Raw genomic sequence first — 22,242 nt, forward strand, 5'->3', positions numbered from 1 at the left:
CACACAGCCCCAGCCCAGGGCACTCCTGTTAGCCGGCTCATTGACTTTGTGCTGATGTGTCCTTTCTGTTGTTTGCAGTGCTTTATTGTCCCCAAGCCCTTCACCCCTCCAGAGCCACTCTTCCCTCATATGCAAATGCATGTCCCTTTCCCATCCCCCACCGTCCCACGTACCTGTGGGAAGGCTGACACCCCCAGTATTTTTGAAGCCCAGAGTTCATTCCTTTGCTTTGTGGTTACTTGCCTGTCACCTTTCATGCAAATCTCAACCCAATTCTCAACAACCCAGTCTCCTACCAGCCTCCCCGCCCGGCCCTCCCCCCAGCTCTCCTTCCCCCCCAAACACGGTCCCTCTGCAGCCCCGAGGCACTAAGAGGCCCTAAAGCACCACCCTGTCCCTGAACCTCCGGCTGACCCCTTTCAGGGACACCCATTCTCCCCTGCAGGCAGCCAGGAGCTTCCCTTCAGAACTGTAGTGGGTCGATCTTGCTTTCTGAACAAAAGAACAGTTTCCCCCTGAGCTGAACTCCAGCTCCCTCCCAATACGCAGTGGTTACAGCCGGCAGGGTTTCTCCACGTCCTGTTTCCTTCCTGCTCCATCCCCTTCGGGTGTTTCATGCAGCTCCGATGCCACAGGGGAGTGAGCGTGCTCATAAACAGTGGCGTGAGCAGACAGAAGAAATGCTGCCGTCGCACAATTAGAGGAACTGTCTGTATTTCCTTCCCGGTGAAAAGAGTATGGGTGGGACACCCATATTACTAGGTTCTGATTTTCTAACCAAATACTGGCGTACTGAGAGCCGAAGAAGAGGTTTGGGTCTATAAACCTGAGCAGCGGCCAGGCCCTGGGAGCAGAGCGGCAGGCGACAGCCACGTCCTCAGCCCGGGTCTGGGTTGTCTGTCTGCGGCTCCTAGAGGCGGCCGAAGGGGAGGAAGGAGCCGGAGCCGGAGCCAGAGGAGCACTTGCTGAGCCCCGCAGTGGCCCTGGGATAGTCCCGACCTTGACCCTCAGTGTTCCCAGCAAGTCCCTCCTGGTCTCTGTTCCCACCTCGCTGACCGCTGACCGGCAGAGCTTCCTGTTGGCTTTGTCGCGCCTCCCCCACCACTGCCCCTGGTCCATGGTCCGGCCTCTGACGTGTGTCCCTCCTGTGTTGTGCCCAGGGACAGGGTGCCTTATCGGAGAGACTCCGGAGCTTCAGCATGCAGGACCTCACCACCATTCGGGGAGACGGTGCCCCTGCTCCCTCAGGCCCCCCTCCCGCGGGGTCTGGGCGGGCCGGCAAACACGGCCAGCCCAAGATGTCCAGGAGTGCTTCTGAGAGCGCTGGCAGCTCAGGTATGTGTCACTCCCCTTCTCCCCTATCCACCTCCCCAGCCTCACTTCCACGGAAGGGCCCAGTCCACTGTGTGCCTGTCACCGGGCCCTGGCCCAGGGGCTTGCCACCAGCACAGAGTTCATCAGACCCTGCCGGCCGCCGGCCACGGGCAGAGCACCCCTGTGGCCAGGACAGGGAGCTGGCCTGTGGACTCTGACTGGGGGCAGGTGTAGGTCACCTGCACCACATGCGATTGTCTGGGGACTGGGGTGGTTGGGTCGCAGTGCCTGGACCAAACCTAAAGGCGGCAGGCGCAGCTGGCCGGGCCCAGGCAGCCCTCTCTGCTCTCCTCCTCTCTGACCTCCCTCCCAGGAGGGCACCTGAGGGCCCCTCCCACCTACCCAGGACTGAGGGCTCCCTGGTTCCTTTCACCTGCATGATTACTTCCTGTCCCCCCTCCTCTGGGGTCTCAGTCCTGGGGAGGCTCGGGCTTTACGGAAACCGCGCCTCTGCCTCTGGTTGTCAGACGCGGGGCACGAGGTTGCCTGTATTAGGACTGACCTGGGGACCTGGCAGCTGGGCCCACCTGCAGAGATTCTGAGGTCGGGGTGAGACCCAGAGGCGGTGCAGCGTCCCCGGGACATCTGGCCCAACCCTGGGTTTCAGGCTTGTGAAGGTGGGGCATGGGTCAGTGTAGGGAGCTGGGCCAGGACTCACGATTTCCCAGGCTGTTCCTTGGGGGAATGCAGGGACCTTGGCCCCCAGGAGCTGAGCACGGCCACTGCCAGCAGAGGGTGCTCGTGAAGGGGGCAGGAGATAGGTCTGGGTAGCTGCTTCCGCCCTCGCCCTTGTGGGAAATGGAGCTTCGGGTGGGAATTGGGCCATTTGTTTGGAACCTATGGCTATGATGTGTGCCTGATGGCTGCCTTGCTCTTACATGGAGCAACGGGGACATCCAGGCCACCTGGACCCTGACTGTGAGGTGCAGCCTGCAGGTGGCACCTTGGCCCGAGCCCCAGGGAGCCCGCCTGCCTTTGGGAGGTCTCGGGCGTGGCTGGGAAAGGAGCCCTGTGGCCTCCCAGTGAATGCCAGCCAGGCGCCCTCCAGGGAAGGCCGGCCAGCCCAGAGCCAGCCTGTGCCCACCAGGCTCCTCACCTCACAGCATAACCCTTCACTCTCCAACTGGCTTACCTGTTGGAAAGGAGGTGTTTATTTTAACCCTGGCAGGGCTGGGAGGCGAGGCGTGGCCATGGCAGCGCAACCCCCTGAGGGAGAGGTTACCTCCTGGGGAACCCGCCCCAGGAGAACTTAGAATGGAATCCCAGAGGCCAGGCCAGGAGGGACTCAGGGGCCACTTAGTCTAACCTCTGATTTTACCAACAAAAGGACAAAGGCCCAGGGAAGGGCATTGCCACCAGGGTCACCCGCGAGTGGCCTCCTCCTGTGGCCTCCTGGTGCCTGGGCCAGTGCCCTCTGTTTGCTCACTGGCCACCCAGGTTTCCTGAACATCTACAGCTTCTGACCCACCTAGCACCCTCTCAGGGACAGGGAGGGAGTGGAATCAGGTATCGCCTCCACCTTGAGCAGCTCATTGGCTACCAAGCCTCAAAGGCAAGCTGTCATTCTGAAGAAAAAAGGACCCCAACTCTGTGAGGCTCAGAGGGCAGAGCAAGCACCGATGGCGTAGAGTTCCCAGGGGGGATCACCTATTGGCTGTGTGGCCTGGACAAGGGTTTGCTCTCCCTGCACCTGAGGTTCCTTACCTGTGCATGAGGAAAGACAGTTCCCATCTGTGGGGTTATGAGGATTCTCGTGAAATAACCATGTAAATGTCCTTCGGACAGGCCTGGCACTCTCTGTAGTCGCTGCCGTTATTGTCCTTGTTGTTATTTCATTCACCTACGAAAGCACTTTATAACATGAAAGTGTCCAGGAGAGAAACGAGCTGCCTGTGAGGCAGTGAGACCCCCTGGCATTGGAAGGGCCCAAAGCAAAGTTGAATGGTGTTTGTGTTGGTGTTGGCCCCGCCCTCCACTGCAGTGACCTGCTCTGACACCTCCCGGGAGGCAGTGGGGAGTGCCCTGGCTGCAGGCCACGCAGGCGGCGCTCCGTGGAGAACCCAGACCCCCTGTGCTGCAGCGCGGCCCAGCTCTCCACACTGCCCGCCCTGGACCTGGGCACCTGTGTCTCAGGGGCAGAGAGTGCAGGTGCTGGGCCAGCAGGGAGGACAAAGGCCACGTGGCCTTCTTCCCAGCTCTTCTGGGAGCTAAAACAAAAGTTATCTCAGAAAGAAAGACAAGGTGAAAGATGGCCCAAGGCCTGAGCCTGGGGCAAAGGCGCCCCAATCTGGGGCCATCATCACCCCTGAGTTGAGGGGTGGGGTGCCTAGGAGGAAGTCTGGCAAAGAAGGCCCAGCCCCACAGGCTGGTGTGCCTTCCCAGCCCCCATGTGGGCCTTGGACACGGGCGTGGTCCGGTAGGAAAAAGGCCCGAGTCTGGGCTGCCATCCTGGCCGGGCGACACTGACCTGTGCAGGCAGCACAGCGAGATGTCACCAAGGGTCGCCACACGTGTTCCCCTGGGCCTTTCTCGGAGTGATAGCCCAGGAGGTCGCTGCCAGATTTGACCTCCGCACAGAAGATGAGCCCAATCTTAAGTTTTCTCCACCAGTGAAAGGTCACAATCCCTGTTCAGCCTATGTCTTAGGGCTGTAGGGAGAGCAAACAAGTAATTTGCAAACCCTGGACGGTAGCAGGAGTTAAGGCAACCTGGGAGAAGACAGTTGTGTGCAGCCAACAGTTCCAGTGTGCATACTGTTTGATCCTGAGAACATGATGCCTAGTGAAAAATATAAAACAGAATAAGATCTTATTTAACAAGCCATCCTGTATAATAAAAGGCTAATATGCAAATGGACATAATGGTAGAACAACAGGTCGCTATGAAGCACAATGACCACCGGGGGCAGACACTTAATGCAGGAACTGTCCCCTGGTGGTCAGTGCACTCCCACAGGGGGAGTGCTGCTCAGCCAGAAGCGAGGCTCACGGCTGGCGAGTGCAGCGGTGGTAGTGGGAGTCTCTCCAGCCTCCGTGGCAGCGCTAAGGATGTCTGACTGCCGGCTTAGGCCCGCGCCCGGGGGAGGGGGGCGGGGGGAGTGGGCCTAAGCTGTCAGTCAGACATCCCCCGAGGGCTCCCGGACTGCGAGAGGGTGTAGGCCGGGCTGAAGGACTCCTCGAGTTCACAAATTTTGTGCACCGGGCCTCTAGTGTAATGGTAGAACAACAGGTCGCTATGAAGCACAATGACCACCGGGGGCAGACACTTAATGCAGGAACTGTCCCCTGGTGGTCAGTGCACTCCCACAGGGGGAGTGCTGCTCAGCCAGAAGCCGGGCTCACGGCTGGCGAGTGCAGCGGTGGTAGTGGGAGTCTCTCCAGCCTCCGTGGCAGCGCTAAGGATGTCTGACTGCCGGCTTAGGCCCGCTCCCGGGGGAGGGGGGCGGGGGGAGTGGGCCTAAGCTGTCAGTCAGACATCCCCCGAGGGCTCCCGGACTGCGAGAGGGTGTAGGCCGGGCTGAAGGACTCCTCGAGTTCACAAATTTTGTGCACCGGGCCTCTAGTGTAAAATAAAAACATATGCCCAATGTGCAAAAGAACAATATGGAGTTTGCAAGAACACATTGCCCACCTTAGAGAATGAACTGGGAGGTGTTTTGTCGGGCACCATCTGTTGAAAGACACTGGAGCCTGCGAAGGGTACAGAGGAGCTGAAAGGATGATCCTTGCTTTCCGTGAACATGGAGTCACTCAGCATGTATTTAGTGAGCACCTGCTATATATCAAGGCCTGGGTGTACACCAAAACCAGTGGAGTGTGCAAAGCAGCAAATTAGGCCTTCGAACAAATGGCCAGACACAAGCATTTGGGGTGGTCAGAGGTCGGGCTGAGGTTTCATAGAGGTCACTCTGCCCTGGAAGGTGTAGAAAGGAGGGGCTTCTGGGTGGAGTTACTTCCCAGAGGGAATTTTGACCCCAGCCCCTGCCTTCCCTACGGCTGCCGGATACAAGAACTAACCTGTGTGGGCTGGGCAAGGGCATTTTCCAGCTGCTGGGTTCATAACCTGAGAGGAAGCTGCATCTGGAATGATCCCCTCCCCTGCCGTGGTGTCTCTACAGAGACCCACATCCCTGGGACCCCGATATTGAACACAGTGGCATCCCACACTTCCCTGGGGCCTCCCTGTGTGCCTGGGCGGTTCCTGTCAGTGGGGTTATCACTGATGGTGCCCCATCCCCACAGTGTGCACCTGCTGCTCCACCTGCAGGACCAGGAAAGGTGAGTAAGCAGCCCGTCTGCGTGCGCTGCCCTCGCCGCGGGAGGAGGCTCTAACCTCACGCTGGCACCTGACCCGGCTCCCTTACAACTGCATGGTCTGCGGGGAGGGGTTAGGAGGCTAACTCCTTAAAACAGCAAACCTGCGTTAGCTTACGGTGTCTGCGGCTTCACTAGCAGTTGTGGCTCAGGGTCTCTGAGTTGTAGTAGGATGTCGGCCAGGGCTGCCGTCACCTGAAGGCCAGATAGGCTCGAGGATCCCCTTACAGGATGGCGGCCTCAGTCCTTACCACACGGGCCTGTCTAGGCAGCTTGAGTGTCCTTACAGCATGGCAGCTAGTGCCTTCCCCAGAGTGACTGGGGGCGGGGGAGAGGGAGAGAGAGAGAATGAATGAGTGGATGCAGGAAGTCACCACACCTGTTAGGACCCAGTCTTGGAAGTTGCACGTCACCATTCTGCCTTGTTCTGTTGGTTGGAAGTGAGCCCGTAGGTTCAGCCCACACTCAAGGGGAGGGAGTTAATCTTCACGTCCTGAAGGGAGGCCTGTCCAAGAGTGTGTGGGGCTGTTTTCAAACCAGCACAGGGTCGTGCTTCCCTGAGCTCCGGGAGGAGGACTCGGGAACTCACCAGCCCTCCCTGTGACGAAGTCCTGCAGGCCGGGCTTTGGTCCTGCTGCCACCGAGGGAGCCCTGGTCCCGCTTTGCCACTTACTAGCTGTGTGACCGCGTGTGAGTCACCTGACCACGCTGGGCCTTGCTCCCTCAGCTTCAAATGGAGATGAAGATCCCCCCCTGTCATGTGCTGCTGCGAGAGTGGTGTGAAGGGAGTTTGCAGGGGTGATGGTGATGATGGTGGGGATGACGGTGGTGGGGTGACGGTGGTGGTGATGACGGCAGTGGTGGGGATGATGATGGTGGGGATGACGGTGGTGGTAGTGGTGATGGTGGGGATGATGATAGTGGTGATGATGGTGGGGATGATGATGGTGATGGGGATGATGGTGGTGGGGATGATGATGGTGGGGATGATAATGGCTGTAACACGGAGCAGCTAGGAAACCTGGGGGGTGGGGGGCGGGGAGGGAAGAAGTCTGGGTCCCCTGGGCCTGCTGCTGTCCTCTGTGTGGCCACTGGGTGGGGCCATGGCCACTCTGCAGTTGGCCACGTTGCTGCCCTTACCTGCTCCCACTGTTTCCTTGACCCCAACGGGACAGCTCAGGGCCTAGCAGTGGTGCCTGGCCCCCCGGCTCCCTTCCCCCCACTGGCCATCAGGTGCCTGCAGTGTGAGGGGCACAGTGCCCGTTACCGCCTGTGCGCCAGCCCCATGCTGCTGAGGCTGGCACATCCTCCCATGTCGGTGGTGAGTAGGAGGATGTGAAGCTACGCTATAAGAAGAGCCCTTTGTGCTGTATTTCTTCATTTTGAGGCTTCTCAATGCCAAGAATTTTCAAGGTTGAGGAAGACTTGGGGGTTCAGGAGGCCATAAGCCCAATGTGAACTGACAGAGGAGTGATGAGCAGGGCAAAGGGAGACCACCTGCCTGCCCTGGCTACGACTCTGACCGGCCACCTGTCCCCTGGGGGCTCCTGATCCACATCAGAACGGGGAGGGCTACGTGTATAATTATTAAGTCATACACCTGAAACCAATAATGTCGTCTGTCAGTGACATCTCAAAGGGAGGGCAGGAGGGTGAGAATGAATGAAGGAGGGAGGAGAGAGAGGGAGGAAGGGGGGCTGCATCCAGCTGCTGCCAGCACACGGCTGGTGGATCTCGGGCCTGACAACCATGGGAGAGTTCAGCGGGTCACAGGTACTCTGGTCAGAGGGCCCTCCTGGTCCCCAGAACTGATTTTCATTTGCTTCTCAGGTTACAGGAGAACATTTACCCCTCTGCTCCATTCCTGCCCCTCTGGCAGCCGATTCCCTATCGTTTTCTTCATCTTTGTCTGTCTGTTTCGGTTCCCTTTCCCTGTCCCTACCTCCCTTCCTCTCTGCCTCCCGTGGTGTAATATAGAACTGAGCTCTAGTGCTGCTGGGAATGAGTAGAGAGATGGATTTTGTTTTTAATCGAGTGTGTGAAACGCCGTTTTCCAAAGCAGTCACCCCTCTTTCCGTCCTCCATGGGGTGGAGGGTGGGGAGGTGTCTTGCTGAGTGTACACTGGTGGACAGGTCTCCTCTGGCTCAGCGGAGCGGTCCGAGGGCGAGACGTGGGGGGAGTGTGTGCATGCGGGGGTGTGCGTGCATGCTGCACGGTGTGTGAGTTCCATCTCTAGGACCTGCCCTCACACGATGTTCTTTTCTCTCCCCTCGGTGTCTGTTGGATGCGGATGTAAGTGTTCCAGGCGGGCGTGCTCCTCACATGTTTGCCGTGTGTGGGTGTTGGCTAACCCGGGGCTTGTCCGCTGTCTGCTGGGTCAGGGTGCCCAGGGCTTGGTGCTGATGGGTCTGCTGGGCCTTTAAGGGCTGGGAGCCTGCCAGTGTCTCCCTCCTGCCCTCACGCTGTCCACAGAGGAGGAGCTGCTTCCCAGTCTGCGGTAGCCCCGCAGACATCTCTGATAATACGGATGTCAGCCCGTTGCCCTGCTGTGAGAATCCCAGGGAACCCCTGCCCTTTCCAGCGGCCCCAGCCGGGGGCTCCAGGCCCGACTGCCACCTCCCGTAGTACGGACTCCAAGCGCTGTCAGGGTGAGGGGGAGGAGAGGGCCGGGAGGGCCAGAGTGTTCAGGGAGGGTTCAACACTCCGAAGGGTGCAGCTGACCTGGGCAGGGGAAGGGACCAGAGAATAACTTAAACCCAGAGAAAACAGGCTGGGGGACACAGAGCAAAGAAATAAAAGGAATCTTAATGATCTCAAGGCTGGGCCATGATGAAAGTGCTGCTGAGTAGGCGGGTAAGACAACTGTGTTCTCGTGCTGCCACCTGCTGGCTACATCGAGTACTGCAGCAATAGTTGGGGAAGCTGCTCACATTTAGGGTTCAGTTGTTAGTTTTCCTTAACCCACACCTGGTGCTTTGTAGTCTGGCGAGTCCCCTTTTGATGGAGAGAACACATTTGTGGCTGACTGTGTTTTTAGGAGCAGGAGTAGGGTGTAGTCGTTTTTGAGGAGGAGGAGGAGGAGGAAAAGCGCTAGGTTTCTATCTGCTGGCCTCAGGGCAGTGGGCAGGATGATTGAGAGCCCCCCGTCTTTGCATTTTGTGATTATAGGTAAAAGCAATAGACAAAGTACAGAAAGATGTGCCTGTGGATGCCACAGAGGCTGGGTATGGGCATCTGGACTAAGATGCACTATCTGGCCAATGGCATGGAACATGCTCAGCCTTGAATGTTTAAAAAACGCTGTGCACTCCGTGACGTGGGCTAATGCGGGGGCTCTCTCTGAGGAGGCGTCGCGGCCGATGACTTGAGGTGAAGGCTACTACTAGGTTCTCCTTTGCTTCTATAGGACTTGGCCTTGGAGGTAAACATCTGCATAGCTTTGCTTAAGCTTCACGGTGAGGCTTCCCGGCATTTCACATGCTGTTCCTTAAAGAACACTTGGAGCCCGGCCGGCGTCGCCCAGTGGTTGAGCGTCAGCCTGTGAACCAGGAGGTTACAGTTGGATTCCCAGTCAGGGTACATGCCTCGGGTGTAGGCTCAATCCCCAGTGGGGAGTGTGCAGAGGCAGCCGATCAATGAGTCTCTCTCATCACTGATGTTTCCATCTCTCTCTCCCTCTTTCCTCTCTGAAATCAATTATATATATCTCTCTCACTTGGAGCCCGACATGCACTGTCAGCATTGCTGTAGAACGGAGAAGGCTGTGCTACTCCCCTCTCGAAAGTACTGCCTCTCCTTTTCAGAGGGGGCACTGTCTCCACAGCATCCTTCTGGTGTCAGGTCTAAGCTGCAGGGGATGACACGTCCCAGTTAAGCAGCGTCTTTCTTCTCCCAGGGAAGCAGTGCCCATCCCGTTGGTAGCTCATCGGTTGATTCTGAACCTGTGCCTGTTCCTGTGCACAGTGTGTGGTCAGTCGCAGCTGCACCCTCACCATCCGGCCCCCGCGGGACCCCCAGAGGACGCTGGAGCTGCTTCAGTGGGGGAGGATTGAGCTAACAGGCTGACTCTTCGTGCTGTGTGCTAACCTTGCCCCGGCTGCCCTCCCTGCTCCTTTCCACACTGACCCTCCTCGCTCACTTTGTCTCCTCTGTGTAGATTGTAAATGGACATTAAGTGGTTGAGGGAGATGTGGCTGAGGGTGGTGTGAAGGCCTGGGAGCCCCACCAGGTCCAAAACCCGTTGGCCTTTTCCGACGAGGAGGAGGAAGACCTGCTGGATTTCATGTACAAGTATAAGACACTTCGAAAGACGGAGATCCCCCTGGAGGTACACAGCAGTCTGGGCTCGGGGAGCGTGTGTGTGTGCAAGGGCGTCGCCCGGGAGACCTGGGTGTCCTGGAAGCGTCTCCTGGGGCACCCAGCGTTGCCGAGCGCCTGGGGCGGAAGGATCTCCCTCCCTTCGACAGGCGGCTGGCACTAGGCAGCATCCAGTTATTTGCCAAGGGGCAGAAAAGACCCTAGCAATTTAATTGGAGGTGGGATATAGTGTCCAAAGTTTTTTAAATGGGTTTATATTTTCAAAATAAACCTATGTAAGTGAAAAGCAATCCAAATGAGTATTTGGGGGGAAGAAAAACGCAGAACATGTTATTTGACAAGGTTTTATATTAGCTTATTTATCACTGTATCTCCAAAATACAGCAGAGTGCCTGGTACAAAGTAGATATTCATAAAGTGTTATTAAAGGGACACAGCGCTTTCAAATAACCAAAAGCGGTACACTTGGTATTTGTGCTGTTGGCAGCTGTAGGTGTGGATGGACTTTGGCAGGAGGGCCAAGCCTGGAGCCTCATGGGCCTTGCTCTGAGCCTTGGGCCCTGGCGCAGGCCTGGCAGAATTGGGGGTCCCCAGTCTTCCTCTCAGCCCCTCTTGTTGCCTCTCCTATTCCCCATCTGCTGGTACTGCGGCCTGAGAGTCCGTCGGAGGCAGCTGGGGGTCCCGGTCCGTGAGGCCCAGATGAGGAAATGCACTGGAAGGTTCCCCTACACAAACACCAGGGGGGTGGGCCCCATTCACACTAGGACTGCAGTCAGCAGACTCCTCTCCAAGGCGGCCTCGGGGCGATGTTGAAGTAGAGGTTTTAGTAAAAGGAGTTCTGGGTGTGGACACCGCTCGAAGGGTCCTTTAGGGCCTGGGCAGCCCCGAAATGGGAGAGGACTCGGAGAGGACTCTTGGGGAGGGTGCCAAACGCTTTCTAGGGCCCGAGGGTTTTATTTTTTAAAGCTGCACAAGCTGCTTTGCCGGTCAGCAGCCTGAGGCAGATCACTCGCTGAACAGGCCACTGTGTTGCTCGCTGCTGTAAGGGTGCGGTGGTCCTGACCCCACTGACTGCTGGGCAGGAGCAGCACTGGGAACCTGACAGGACCTGCCCTCCCGAAGGCGGGGAACGACTGAGCAGCACACCTGCCCAGGGTGCAGAGCCCCCCTTGTCCTCTCATGTAGGAGCCACTGTGAGAACAAAGGAGGTGGTGATCCTCGTGGTGTGACGGGCCTGGGGGAGGGCTCAGGAGTGACTTTTGGGCTGGGCGGTACAGAGGACCAGAAATAGCCAGAGGGAGAGGGAGAGGGAGAGGGAGCAGGGCTTCTGGTGGAAGCAGAGCTGCGAAGGACAGTGTGTGCAGGTAAAGGTGAGTGCAGAGCTGGTGTGAACCCCTTGAGCGCTAGACTGGGAGAAAACTCTTTACATTTAAAGACAGTGTTTCACTCTGCTGTGTGGTTTGCCATGAATTAAAGGGGCTGGACATCTGGTGATGGGAATGTCAGGCTGCACGGAGAAACATGGGGCGGTTCCAGAGGAAATAACAAAGGGGGCAGAGATCTCTGCTGAGTCACTCGTTAAGGTCATTTCGCTCCAGCGGCAGGAACAAGAGAGATGTGTCATCCTTCGCTTGGGAGACAGGGAGAGCACGAGGGGGCGGCCTGGCCTTCCCGGGGACGCAGCTCCCAGTGACGCCTGGAAAGGGGCTCCGGTCCTGCTCTGAGCCCCCAGCCCAGCCTGGGCCAAGGGGACTAGATGTCTCACCACAGCCCAGCCAGGCGCTGTCCGCACAAGTCCACGTTCATGCACAGTGAGATGCCTCTTTCTGTTTCCTCGCCAGGCACCGCCTAGACTCCTTCGATCCCGCTTCAGGAAGAAAAGTACCTCATCCTCAGCCACTGAAACCACATGAGTGCGACGAGCCAACAGCACCAGATACACGGAACGTTTCTCCTCTGCCTTAAAGAGCTATTCACTAACAACACGGTGTCTGCAAGCTGGTGTGCTGTGTGCAGCCTCAGACATGGCCTTTTCTCCCCGCCCCTTTTAGGATATTGTTTTCTCCTTGTCTTTATTTTGCTGGGAAAGGCTAAAGGGCAGGTAGTGTTTGGGGGGGGGGGGGGACCCTAAGTCTTCTAAGGTTAGTAATTTTCCACAGTTGGGCTGTCATTACAGCCAGCAGTGTTTGTAGAAATACAAGGGAATCCCCCTCCCTGTTGAGATGTACATTTGTAATTTATTTGTTGCATACTTCATTTTTAGTCCTATAAATGCAAACAAAGCCATTTTTTAAAACTGTTTTTTTGTTCTTGGTACTAATACTTTGGACTACAGTGTACATATTTATGGCTTTTGGCTTCATATGATGGAATTGCCAGGGCTGCCAGAGGTTCTGATAATGTAAGAAAACTACAAACACAGAAGTTTAAAAAATGTTTCTGATTCCAGAGCACATCTTAGATTGTGCTTAGAAAGCGTCCAAATAAACTCCAGTTCAGCGTCCCTTTCCCTGCGGACGCCGGTCCGTACGCAGACAGTTGTTTTGTCCGTATGTCGGGGAGAGAGGAGCAGGGAGGTCAGGGACACAGCCCGAGTAAGAGAAGTCACAGGAAGCTCGTCTTCCCCTTGGGTTCAGGGTGAGGAGCTTCGAATCCTTTGGGGGAGGCGGGAATTACCATTTGCCTCAGGCAGGTGGCTCACCCGTGGGAAAATCCTTGGGGATGTAGACTCAGAGCCCATGTGAGGAATCATTTTGAATGTTTCAAAACTTCCTGATGAATGACTATTTCTCCTCCACGGTAACCTGGCTGTGACCAACCTCCCCAGGCGGAGGGGCTTACACTGAGCGCCTTCTTCTACAGTAGAAACCCCCACCTGCCAAACAATGCAACACTAGAACCGTGCTTTCAGGTGTGTGCTATAAAACACTGAGGCACCGTGTCACAGCCCACACACCGGGTTCTGGGGGATGTTAGAGGCCGAGACCTTCATGGATGCGAATTGCTGCTCAGCTCCTTCCACCCTTGTTCCCCTTCTGGCTCGTGCAGTGTGAACGAGAGGGAAGTCGCAGGCTTATGGGCATTTCATACAAGCTCAGATGGCTTAGTAGGAGAATAGCGCACTATCCAAGGGGGCTCCCTCCTTAGTGAGGAACTTCGTTAGAAAAGGCGGGTCTGGATTAAATAGTATTTTGGCCTGAGGTAGCTGCTCTCCCCTTGGAGCTGAACCAAAACACAGGTGTGTATTTGTGCTTGGAGCTGGTGTTTTCTTTCCGTGTGATGCATGCAGTGGCTACAACCCTGTTATTTATAACTCTTGGATTGTGTTTGTTCGTAGATATGCCCTGAAGACTAGACAGTTAGTGTTACCTACCACATAGACCTTCCCGTCAGCCAGCTGTCAGCGGCCCCAGTTAGAGGCTGTTCTGCTCATTCCCCAGCCGTGGGATGGCATCAGCGGGCTTCCCTGATGACACACTGCGACATCCCAGCCCCCTCAGCGGCTTCTCCTTGAAGTCGACTGTTATCAGACATGCATATTTAAATACCTTTTTCCCATAATTACTCTGAGGGTGACTGTAATTTACAAAAAGGATTTAGGAAAATAAACCTAAAAACAAATTTGTCTGTAATTCAGAGGAAAAACGGAAGCTGTCTTTTCATTGTCTGTGCCTCACCCCCACTAAAACCTGCTTAGGGAAGACAGAAACTCTGTTTCCTTTAAGCTCACTGAATAGTTGCAGACAGAGGAAAAATGTACGCCTTGCTATGTATCTGTCAGTTGGGAGTACCCAGGATCATCAGAAACAAGAACATAAAAAGCTTCACTTACGCAGCTTCCCCTTCTCCCCCCCAAATAATGCCTGTAGCAGCAGAGATTATAATTCTAATGGGAGCAAAGCTAGATTTTCACTATTTTGCGATAGACAGTTTTAACAAGTACAAACGATCAAGTTTGCACTTGACTATGCCAAAAACAAGTTCCAAGCGCTCTCCTCTGACATGCTGTATTACTTCTCCTTCAAGACTTAAAAATACAAAGCTATCCAAACTGCTGTCTTAATGTAAATGTAACTATTTTTCCTTCATGTGTTGATGAGGGAGTTGGTTTCTCTCTTAAAAACACTCATTGTACAACTGAGACGAGCTGTCTTATTTCTGGCAAAATGTGTTTACTTATTCAGCAAGCTGTTCTGTTGGTGTGTGGACTGACATACAATGTGAACGCCTCGAAGTGTACATGTAGTGGCATGGTGTTGTCCTGAGGATGTAACTACACGTTTTTAATTTGCTGGTAGACACAGGCTGTTTACAAAATGCTGGCTCAAAAGTCTGTAATTGTCTTTTCCTGTAATAACTTTTGGTTAGTTGCCATTGAACACCTGATCTGTTTCTGAGGAGGTGGTGGGTAGTGTACCTGTAAACTGGAGAGTTTAGTCATAATCCCTGCTGGCTGTGTGAACAGCTTGCTCGTTCGCTGGACCTGAAATGTGTGTTCTCTGCAGAGGCTGTCTGTGTTTGTGATAACAGTGCTTGTCCACAGTGACCACCGTTGAGCACCTTCCTCATTCTTCCCCTCGCGCAGTATTTGAAACGGTAAAGGGTGAGCTTCGTTCTCAGACAGCTGCCGTGCCGGCCTGTGACTGTGCGTACTCCCCTAGTTAGTCCTGTAGACCCTAAGAACGCTCTGTAATAAAACAGCAAACTGGACTGTGCATCAAGGGGCGTAAAGTCCCAGGATTCCCAAGGCTGACGTTCTGCTGTTTTGTTATAATGCTTGGTATATATCTTGAATAAAGTCTTAACAGTTTTCTTTAAAAAAAAAATACCTTTGTAATGTTGGGCTTATGAGGAAAGAGAAAATACTTGTAAAAAATGTGAAAGAAAACAAAGGTGGAAGGTACAAGGATTAGAAGCTGAACGCTCAGCCACTAACAGGCTGGGCCTGGTGACCTGGCCCTGAGCCCACCGCACAGAACTGCTGCAAGGAACATTAAACGACACCAGTGTTTTGAAAAACAGGTGATCACATGAATGTAAATCTGGTTGTCTGTTTGCTTTACATTTTTAAAGGTTGCCATAGAAACCGGGTAGCTCTGAAACTAGGTACCAGTTCAACTGGAAGGCAGTTTAATTCTGCGAGCAGACTTTTGCCTGTCGTTTTCCTCTTGGAACCTGTGTCCTCATCTGCAGGGCAGAGGGTGGTGCATGTGGAGGCGCGCTGGGGCTACGCCCACCCTGGCACCACTGCAGCCCTGGCCAAGTCCAATGTCAACCAGGTTAAGAAGTGACAGAAAATTTAAGAACTGATGGTGCAGTGTCATGAAGTATCTAGTATTTACAATGCTAGATTATAGTCCCTTACTGATTTAGGTTCTAATTTTCATGTTGTTAGAAAACTCAGGAAAATACACAGGGTCCCAAGGAGTTAAACCTGGGTTCTGAGTGACTTATTAGTTGTATTTTGGGTTACTTATTAACCTTCTGTAAGATTCGGTGTCCTCAAATCTAAACTAGGGATGAAGAATATCTCCTTGCAAGGTTGGTATGAGGATTAGCAGCTTTGTAGAAACATGCCCATCCCTATACCCCCCACAGAACAAAGATCACAGACATGAAAGTCCCCTTTCCCCTAAAGCGTTTACCACCGGCCCTTCCCTTCCTGTCCCTCTGGATGCTGAGGCCTGCTGCACCCTTGTCTCTCCCGTCCCAGGCCCAGAGGAGAAACCAAAGTGCTGTAGGCCACAGTGACAGAGCCTTGTCCACATGTGCACTCAGGAGTCAAGGTGGCAGAGCGGCAGAAAAAAAAATAATAATAGGTTCATAAAGAGTTCAAAAAAAAGGGGGGGGGGGGGGGGGGGAGTGCCTCCCGCAGCTCCTTCAGGCACAGCCTGCATCCCTCCACCAGCAGCAGGAGCCAGGAGGTGGGGAGTGCCGGGAGGCCTGGTCTGTGGTGGATTTCTGCCGTCTCAGAAGTCTGAGGAATGAAAGCCCATCCAAGCAGAATGCCATTCCACGCGTCAGGCTCTTACCTCATCTCAGACCAAACGTCTGTCCTTTATGACTTAGTCCCATAAACAGACGCACTTGGCCGTCTAGGTTTAGAACTCGATTGTCACCCCTTTTCCTTTTAATGAACACACACTATTTCAAAGTATTCCTCTAATGATCCTAGCACGACATGACACAGAATTTCAATTTGTTTATCTTTCCCCTTAATAACAATAGGGGACGATCGTTTTATCGTCAACTATTAAAGGATTTGAAGCAGTAAATAATGGTTTGTCAACCAGGCAAAGTGCTATTGTTTGAAAATTCTTTCCAGATGATTCTGATGGGAGAGCTGAGAACCTCTGCCCTAGATTTTGCTCAGTCAACTGTGTTTTCCTCGATGCTTCTTCCCTGACCCTCTCCAAACGAGAAATGCTTATCTCTTGCATCATCTCTAAAATGACTGAGAAGACTTCTCCCTTTTAGCTTCTAGTGTACCTTTGGAAAATTTTGGAAAAAGTTTATCCTCACAATTAAAAATATGAACTATCAAGTGGATAAACTAACTTTTTAAAAATACAGTATAGCCCTGACTGGTTTGGCTCAGTGGATAGAGCGTCAGCCTGGGGACTGAAGGGTCCCGGGTTCGATTCCAATCAAGGCATGTACCTTAGTTGCGGGCACGTCCCCAGTAGGGGGTGTGCAGGAGGCAGCTGATCAATGTTTCTAACTCTCTATCCCTCTCCCTCCCTCTCTGTAAAAAAAATCAATAAAATATATTTTTAAAAAACAATACAGTATCGCCCTGCCCGCAAGGCTCAAGGGTTGAGCATCGACCTAAGAACCAGGAGGTCGAGGTTTGGGCTCCGTCCCCGGTGGGGGGCGTGCAGGAGGCGGCTGAGCTATGATTCTCTCTCATCATGGATGTTTCTCTCGCTTCCTCTCCCTTCCTCTCTGAAATCAATAAAAAAAAATTTAAAAAAATACAGTATCTTTCAACTTGTGAGTAAAAGTTTCTATCTTCATTTGTATAGCCACTTCTGCTTCATGAATGGGCATACTCATAGGCTATTTCATTTGCTCTTCTCTCTATAAAAAAACTGTCCCAATAAACTAAGAACTGCTGTGAACACAGTGAACCTAGTAAATATACTAGCTATGTGCTGCCTCCCATGCTCACCTCTAAGTGAAGCTGTCCTCGTAATTACTTTTTGCTCCACATGAACTGCTAACACAGCCAAGTGAGTCAGGGTGGGCTCCTGACCTGAGAACAGCCAATCCCTGCACTGTTTGTGACAGGAGATGAGACCTGGTGTTAAAAGATAAGCTGGCCAGTTAAGAGCTCTTGGCAATTAGAGACAGGAGCTGAGGGTCATGATGTAGAAAAGAAGCAGAAACTAAGAGTGAGCAAAAGCTGTGACAGACAAGTTGGTGAGTAGAAAATGGAGCCTACAATCTATAAAGAACTGAAACACATATATGCAGACCCCAAGCCTAAGGACCCACATTCCCTGCTGCTCAGCTCCTGGAGGTGCCTCGAATCCAGGCTCCCCAGAGCATCTGTGCTCTTCCCAAGGCTGCAAGCTGGTTTAGTTCTGGGTGGGAGATGGGGGTGGGCTGGCGGCCTTGAAAATGAGGTCACGCTGCTTGAACTTTCTTTCGCTTTAGAGTCTTTTTATGGCCTAACCTGAGATTTTTTGTAACTAAATAAGCCTAACTGGAACAACTAGTTAAGCCATGACCACTTGTTAAAAGTAATCACTAATTTTATCCCTGAACAAAGCTGGGAATGTTTAAGCCATTACATTTTAAAACTCTGGTAAGTTTAATGTTGGTTCTATATATATGTTTCCATATCAGTTAGTACATCAACTCTTACATTCATTTTTGCAAAGACATCATATACCCACAGATGCGTATCCAGTAATGGGAATCGCAGCCCTTCTGACCTACACTTTCAGGTTCGTTCGGTCATGGTACTTCTGGTAAGGATCGTCAGCATACCAGTTTCGCCTCTTCCAGAAGGACGTCGTCATCTTATCTAGGAGTTTGCTCTGGGTTTTATTGCAGAACACAAATTCCCTCAGGCGCTTTTTCCTTGCAGCCGTCTTCTTCCATAATTTTTTCTTATAACCAGCCTGTTAGATGATATTACAAGGACATTTCAAACATTACATTAGCTTTGTTACTCACGGTTTATGGGCCCAATGGCAACAAAGACCGACTTTCATTGGGGCTGGTATGTTTCTCAGAAAGATGTGATTCTCAGTGGGGGTTGGATAGAGAAAGCATGGGTACTTTGAAAAAGAAATTAACAATTTAATATTTTGAAAAAATTTTAAGTTAAAACCACAGAAAATAAAGCTAAATAAATCTATGTGCCTGGTGAAGTACAGGGTAATGATAGATAATAGCTTACTTTATATGCATTACCTTATTATCTCTTAACAATCTTCAATAACATACTATTATTCTCATTTTACAAATTAAAGAGAAATAGCTACTGATTAAAAAGGTTATGTAGCAGACTGAGGTCAGAGGACATAGGCACTACACTACTTTTATTCCTAAAGTGGAGGAGCATGAAGGGCGTCCCGGCTAGGTTGATAACATTTATGTTCGTTTAAGGGGCCAAGTATTATAAGGGCCAGGAAACACAGTTCTCAAATATATTTATGCTTTCCATACACTAGGGACCAATTTCTGTAGTAAATACTTTTGTAAGGAATAATGAATACAGTAAAACTATTACTAGGAGTGGTGAAGGAATGGTTAACCCATGTTTAACCCAGAACTGTCATAAATGTATTATTAAATTACATTTATACTTAAATGACAATTATTAAAATTTTAAAGAATTTCTAAAGAAACAGAAAATTAGATTGAATATAAAAACTATAATCATAGCCTGTTTAACAAGTAGAGACCATAGGTGCCACCCCGGTTAATGTTTGCCTAAAGCCACAGAGTAACTTACAGGGGAGGGGAGACGAGAATCCACGCCCTGTGTGAGAGTCCTTGAGTCCTTTTAAGCCAAGCGCTTCAGGGCGCTGTACTAACTGAACAAAACCACAGCTCTTTGCTGAGAAGGTGCCCTGGGTTTCTGACAAGTCTCTGTGTCATCACTGTGACCAGCAAGCTCCACAGTACAGTGATGCTCAGAAATCAGTTAACATGCCCGGCCTGTGTGCTCAGTGGTTGAGCGTCAACCTATGAACCAGGAGGTCACGGCTCAATTCCTGGTCAGGGCACATGCCTGGGTTGTGGGCTCGATACCCAGAAGGGGATGTGCAGGAGGCAGCTGATCAATGATTCTCTCTCATCACTGATGTTACTATCTCTCCCTCTCTCTTCCTCTCTGAAATCAATAAATGAAAGAAAGAAAGAAGAAAGAGAAAAGAAAGAAAGAAAAGGTTAAGAGTTCTGGTTTTAAAATGCTAGAGATTAGATATTTACTACCCATTTATTACAATTTAAAATTGAAAGATTCAAATCAAAATCCTCATATTTGTATAATAATTTTGTAGTTTACAAGCCAAACTGGGTCCCTGTGGACCTCTGACTTACAACTAATTTGCTGTCCTAGCCCTCACTGCCAGTGTCACTGAAGATTACTCTGTGGAACGCAACAATGTGAAAACATCTGAAACATTTAGACAACCTCTAGGTTTAGAAATGGAAGGGGAGAATAAACAATAAAAATTAGGGCACCTGGATGGAACTGTCCCACAGAAAATGCTTTGTTTTTTTTACACATTAGTGTGAATTAATCTGACCAGATTTGTTATTTTCCTCTTAAAATTAGATTTTGCTGAAACAGGCCATTCTGCAGATGGAATACTTTCTGGGGCCCTGAATGGAACTAGATGTTATGACTGGAGAATTTGACCAGGTCCCCCACAACAACATGAGGGTCTTAGGCCCCAATAAAAGAGACATGGGAAGGCAAAGAAAACCACCCATTTCATTTGATCTAGGGTCAGGTGAGGACCTGGAAATAATTAGAATTAAAAGGGAGAGTAAATGTTTCCAATGGTCCAAAATTTTCAAAATTCACAACTATTACCTCAACTACTTAGTTCACCTACGTCAGTGCTCGGCAAACCGCGGCCCGGCAAACTGCGGCCCGCGAGCCACATGCGGCTCTTTGGACCTTCAGTGTGGCTCTTCCACAAAATACCAACTTCTGTGCATGCCACGAAGTTTCAATCGTACTGTATGTGCGGGCCGCACATGGTATTTTGTTTTAGAGATAGGGGATAATCCTTTCAACCTATCAAACAGTGACAAAGTCCTACCAATTGTTTACTTTTATAGGGAAACAAAATTTGATCTTTAAAGAATTACTGGTTAACTTCCAAATAATAAAAGGACTTTAGGGTTTGAATAGGTATCAAAACTCAAAGGTGGTTTTACAAAACTCTGGTTGTCTGCTGCTTTCTAAGGATCAGTTACTGTTTCCATGAATAAGGACATGAACAAAAAAGCCCCTGGTCATGCTCACAACACTCTGTGGGGGAGGACAGAGCAGTAATAATTTGGCAGCCCCCGCTTAGGCTGTGGTCTGTGGCCAGAGCAAGTACTGGAGTTCTGACCAATATGGTCCCCAATTACACTCACCAACAGAGAAACACACAAAGTTTTAAAAAAAAGTGTATGTGGGGTTAACGTTCTGCCATAAGATTAAGCCTGGAGAATCCAATTCAAGGTGGGCTCTTCAGCCCCCAAATCTGAGCCATGTGAGTAATGCCTGCTGGAGCCGCCTCAGATATAATACTGGAGGGTTACACAGAGCCTCCCCACAGGTTATTACGCATTACCCACAGGTAAGCCAGTCATGTAAGAGACCTGAGATGATCCTGTCCTACATTGAAGACCTTCACCATTTGAATAATGTTTATGAAGGTTTAAACGTGTTCCCTCACATGGATTCACTTACATGACGTGAAGCCTGCCACGCCAGTACTTAAGCACAGCACTGCAACAGCTATTGGTACGGTGGGAGAAACAGGTCAATGAATAGGCCGAACTCAGCTTCATTTTAATCTGCTGACTCCTTTTTCAATCAAGTGACAGCTGAAGACCCACCTTCCTCCTCAGCCAAAGGCCAGAATGGAGTCGGAGAAACCTGTAGATGACAGCTTTCACAGTCTTTCTCTTGCCTTTTCGTGCACTGTAGTATGTTACAGTTCTGACGGGTAGCTTCAGGACATCTGGAAGCAGGGGGGCCACTCTAAAATAGATTTTTAAAATTTTAACTCAGCAGTAAGAATGATTAAGTGATAAAATCCATTTCTACGCTTAGAAATAAGCAGTTCCACAGGAACACAGCTGACTTTTCTTTTTTATATTTATTGATATTTTACAGAGAGGAAGGGAGAGGGATAGAGAGTTAGAAACATCGATGAGGGAGAAACATCAATCAGTTGCCTCCTGCACACCCCCTACGGGGGATGTGCCCACAACCAAGGTACATGCCCTTGACTAGAATCAAACCTGGGACCCTTCCGTCCACAGGCCGACACTCTATCCACTGAGCCAAACCGGTTAGGGCATGACTTTTAATATACATTGTTTCTTGCGAAGATCCATGAATGTATGCATAAATAAGAACAGCAACTATCACCAACTCGCATGCCGACTGTCATCTACCCTCTCAATCCCTAGGAAAGAACTGATTCTATTATATTTCAATCACCTGATTTTTAATCCATCTGTCCACTAGGTTATCACCTCCTAAGGATTTCAACGAGTTTATCTTTGTATACTTTCTGCCAAGTACAGTGCTAGGCAGCCAGGTGTGCTTAACTAAATGTTTGCTGATTGAATGAGCACCACATGCAGCCCACCCTTGTAAGCTGAGCATCTTGCTCATTCTCCACTCGCTGACAGCTTCCATCCAGGAAACCACACCCAGAAACCAGAAGTGTGCTGTCTGGTAGTCCCTGCTGCTGGCACACAGGCATATGGATGTCAATCCTATTCTCCCACTCCATCAGGCAAAGTCTATGCAACAAACGGCAGGTACTCAAAAGTATCCCCTATTTCTAAGATGTCTTTGCAGGCATGAATATTTTAGAATTTTCGTCCAAGAACATGTTTACTCAGATATACTCTACCTATTGAGGATTGTTCCAGTGTGCCCCCATGCCAGGTTTCTGACACATGTCGTAAGTCTGGGCGCAGAGGAAACAACTGGAGTCTGAGCATGACAAAGATGTCGGGGGGACAGTGCAGAACTGAGAC

At 51.3% G+C, this 22,242-nt stretch overlaps 2 protein-coding genes across 2 annotated transcripts in view; one reads left to right on the top strand and one right to left on the bottom strand.

Moving 5' to 3' along the window:
• REEP1 (receptor accessory protein 1) overlaps positions 1-14,821 on the top strand; it is a 46,835-nt gene extending 32,014 nt beyond the window's left edge. Inside the window, exons 6-9 of the mRNA XM_015564100.1 lie at positions 1,161-1,335; positions 5,616-5,651; positions 9,864-10,015; positions 11,847-14,821. Of these exons, the coding sequence (XP_015419586.1) occupies positions 1,161-1,335; positions 5,616-5,651; positions 9,864-10,015; positions 11,847-11,918 (435 nt within the window). The 3' untranslated portion in view covers positions 11,919-14,821. The remainder of the gene's footprint in view (positions 1-1,160; positions 1,336-5,615; positions 5,652-9,863; positions 10,016-11,846) is intronic.
• Positions 14,822-17,797: 2,976 nt separating this feature from the next.
• The window catches only part of MRPL35 (mitochondrial ribosomal protein L35), an 8,163-nt gene continuing 3,718 nt past the window's right edge, over positions 17,798-22,242 (bottom strand). The window contains exons 2-4 of the mRNA XM_006763985.2: positions 22,116-22,242; positions 21,085-21,229; positions 17,798-18,134 (exon numbers count right to left, since the gene is read on the bottom strand). The exon at positions 22,116-22,242 is cut by the window's right edge and continues 75 nt beyond it. Of these exons, the coding sequence (XP_006764048.1) occupies positions 17,946-18,134; positions 21,085-21,229; positions 22,116-22,242 (461 nt within the window). The 3' untranslated portion in view covers positions 17,798-17,945. The remainder of the gene's footprint in view (positions 18,135-21,084; positions 21,230-22,115) is intronic.

This window comes from Myotis davidii, unplaced genomic scaffold (genome assembly GCF_000327345.1).
Source record: "Myotis davidii unplaced genomic scaffold, ASM32734v1 scaffold339, whole genome shotgun sequence".
NCBI lineage: Eukaryota > Metazoa > Chordata > Mammalia > Chiroptera > Vespertilionidae > Myotis > Myotis davidii.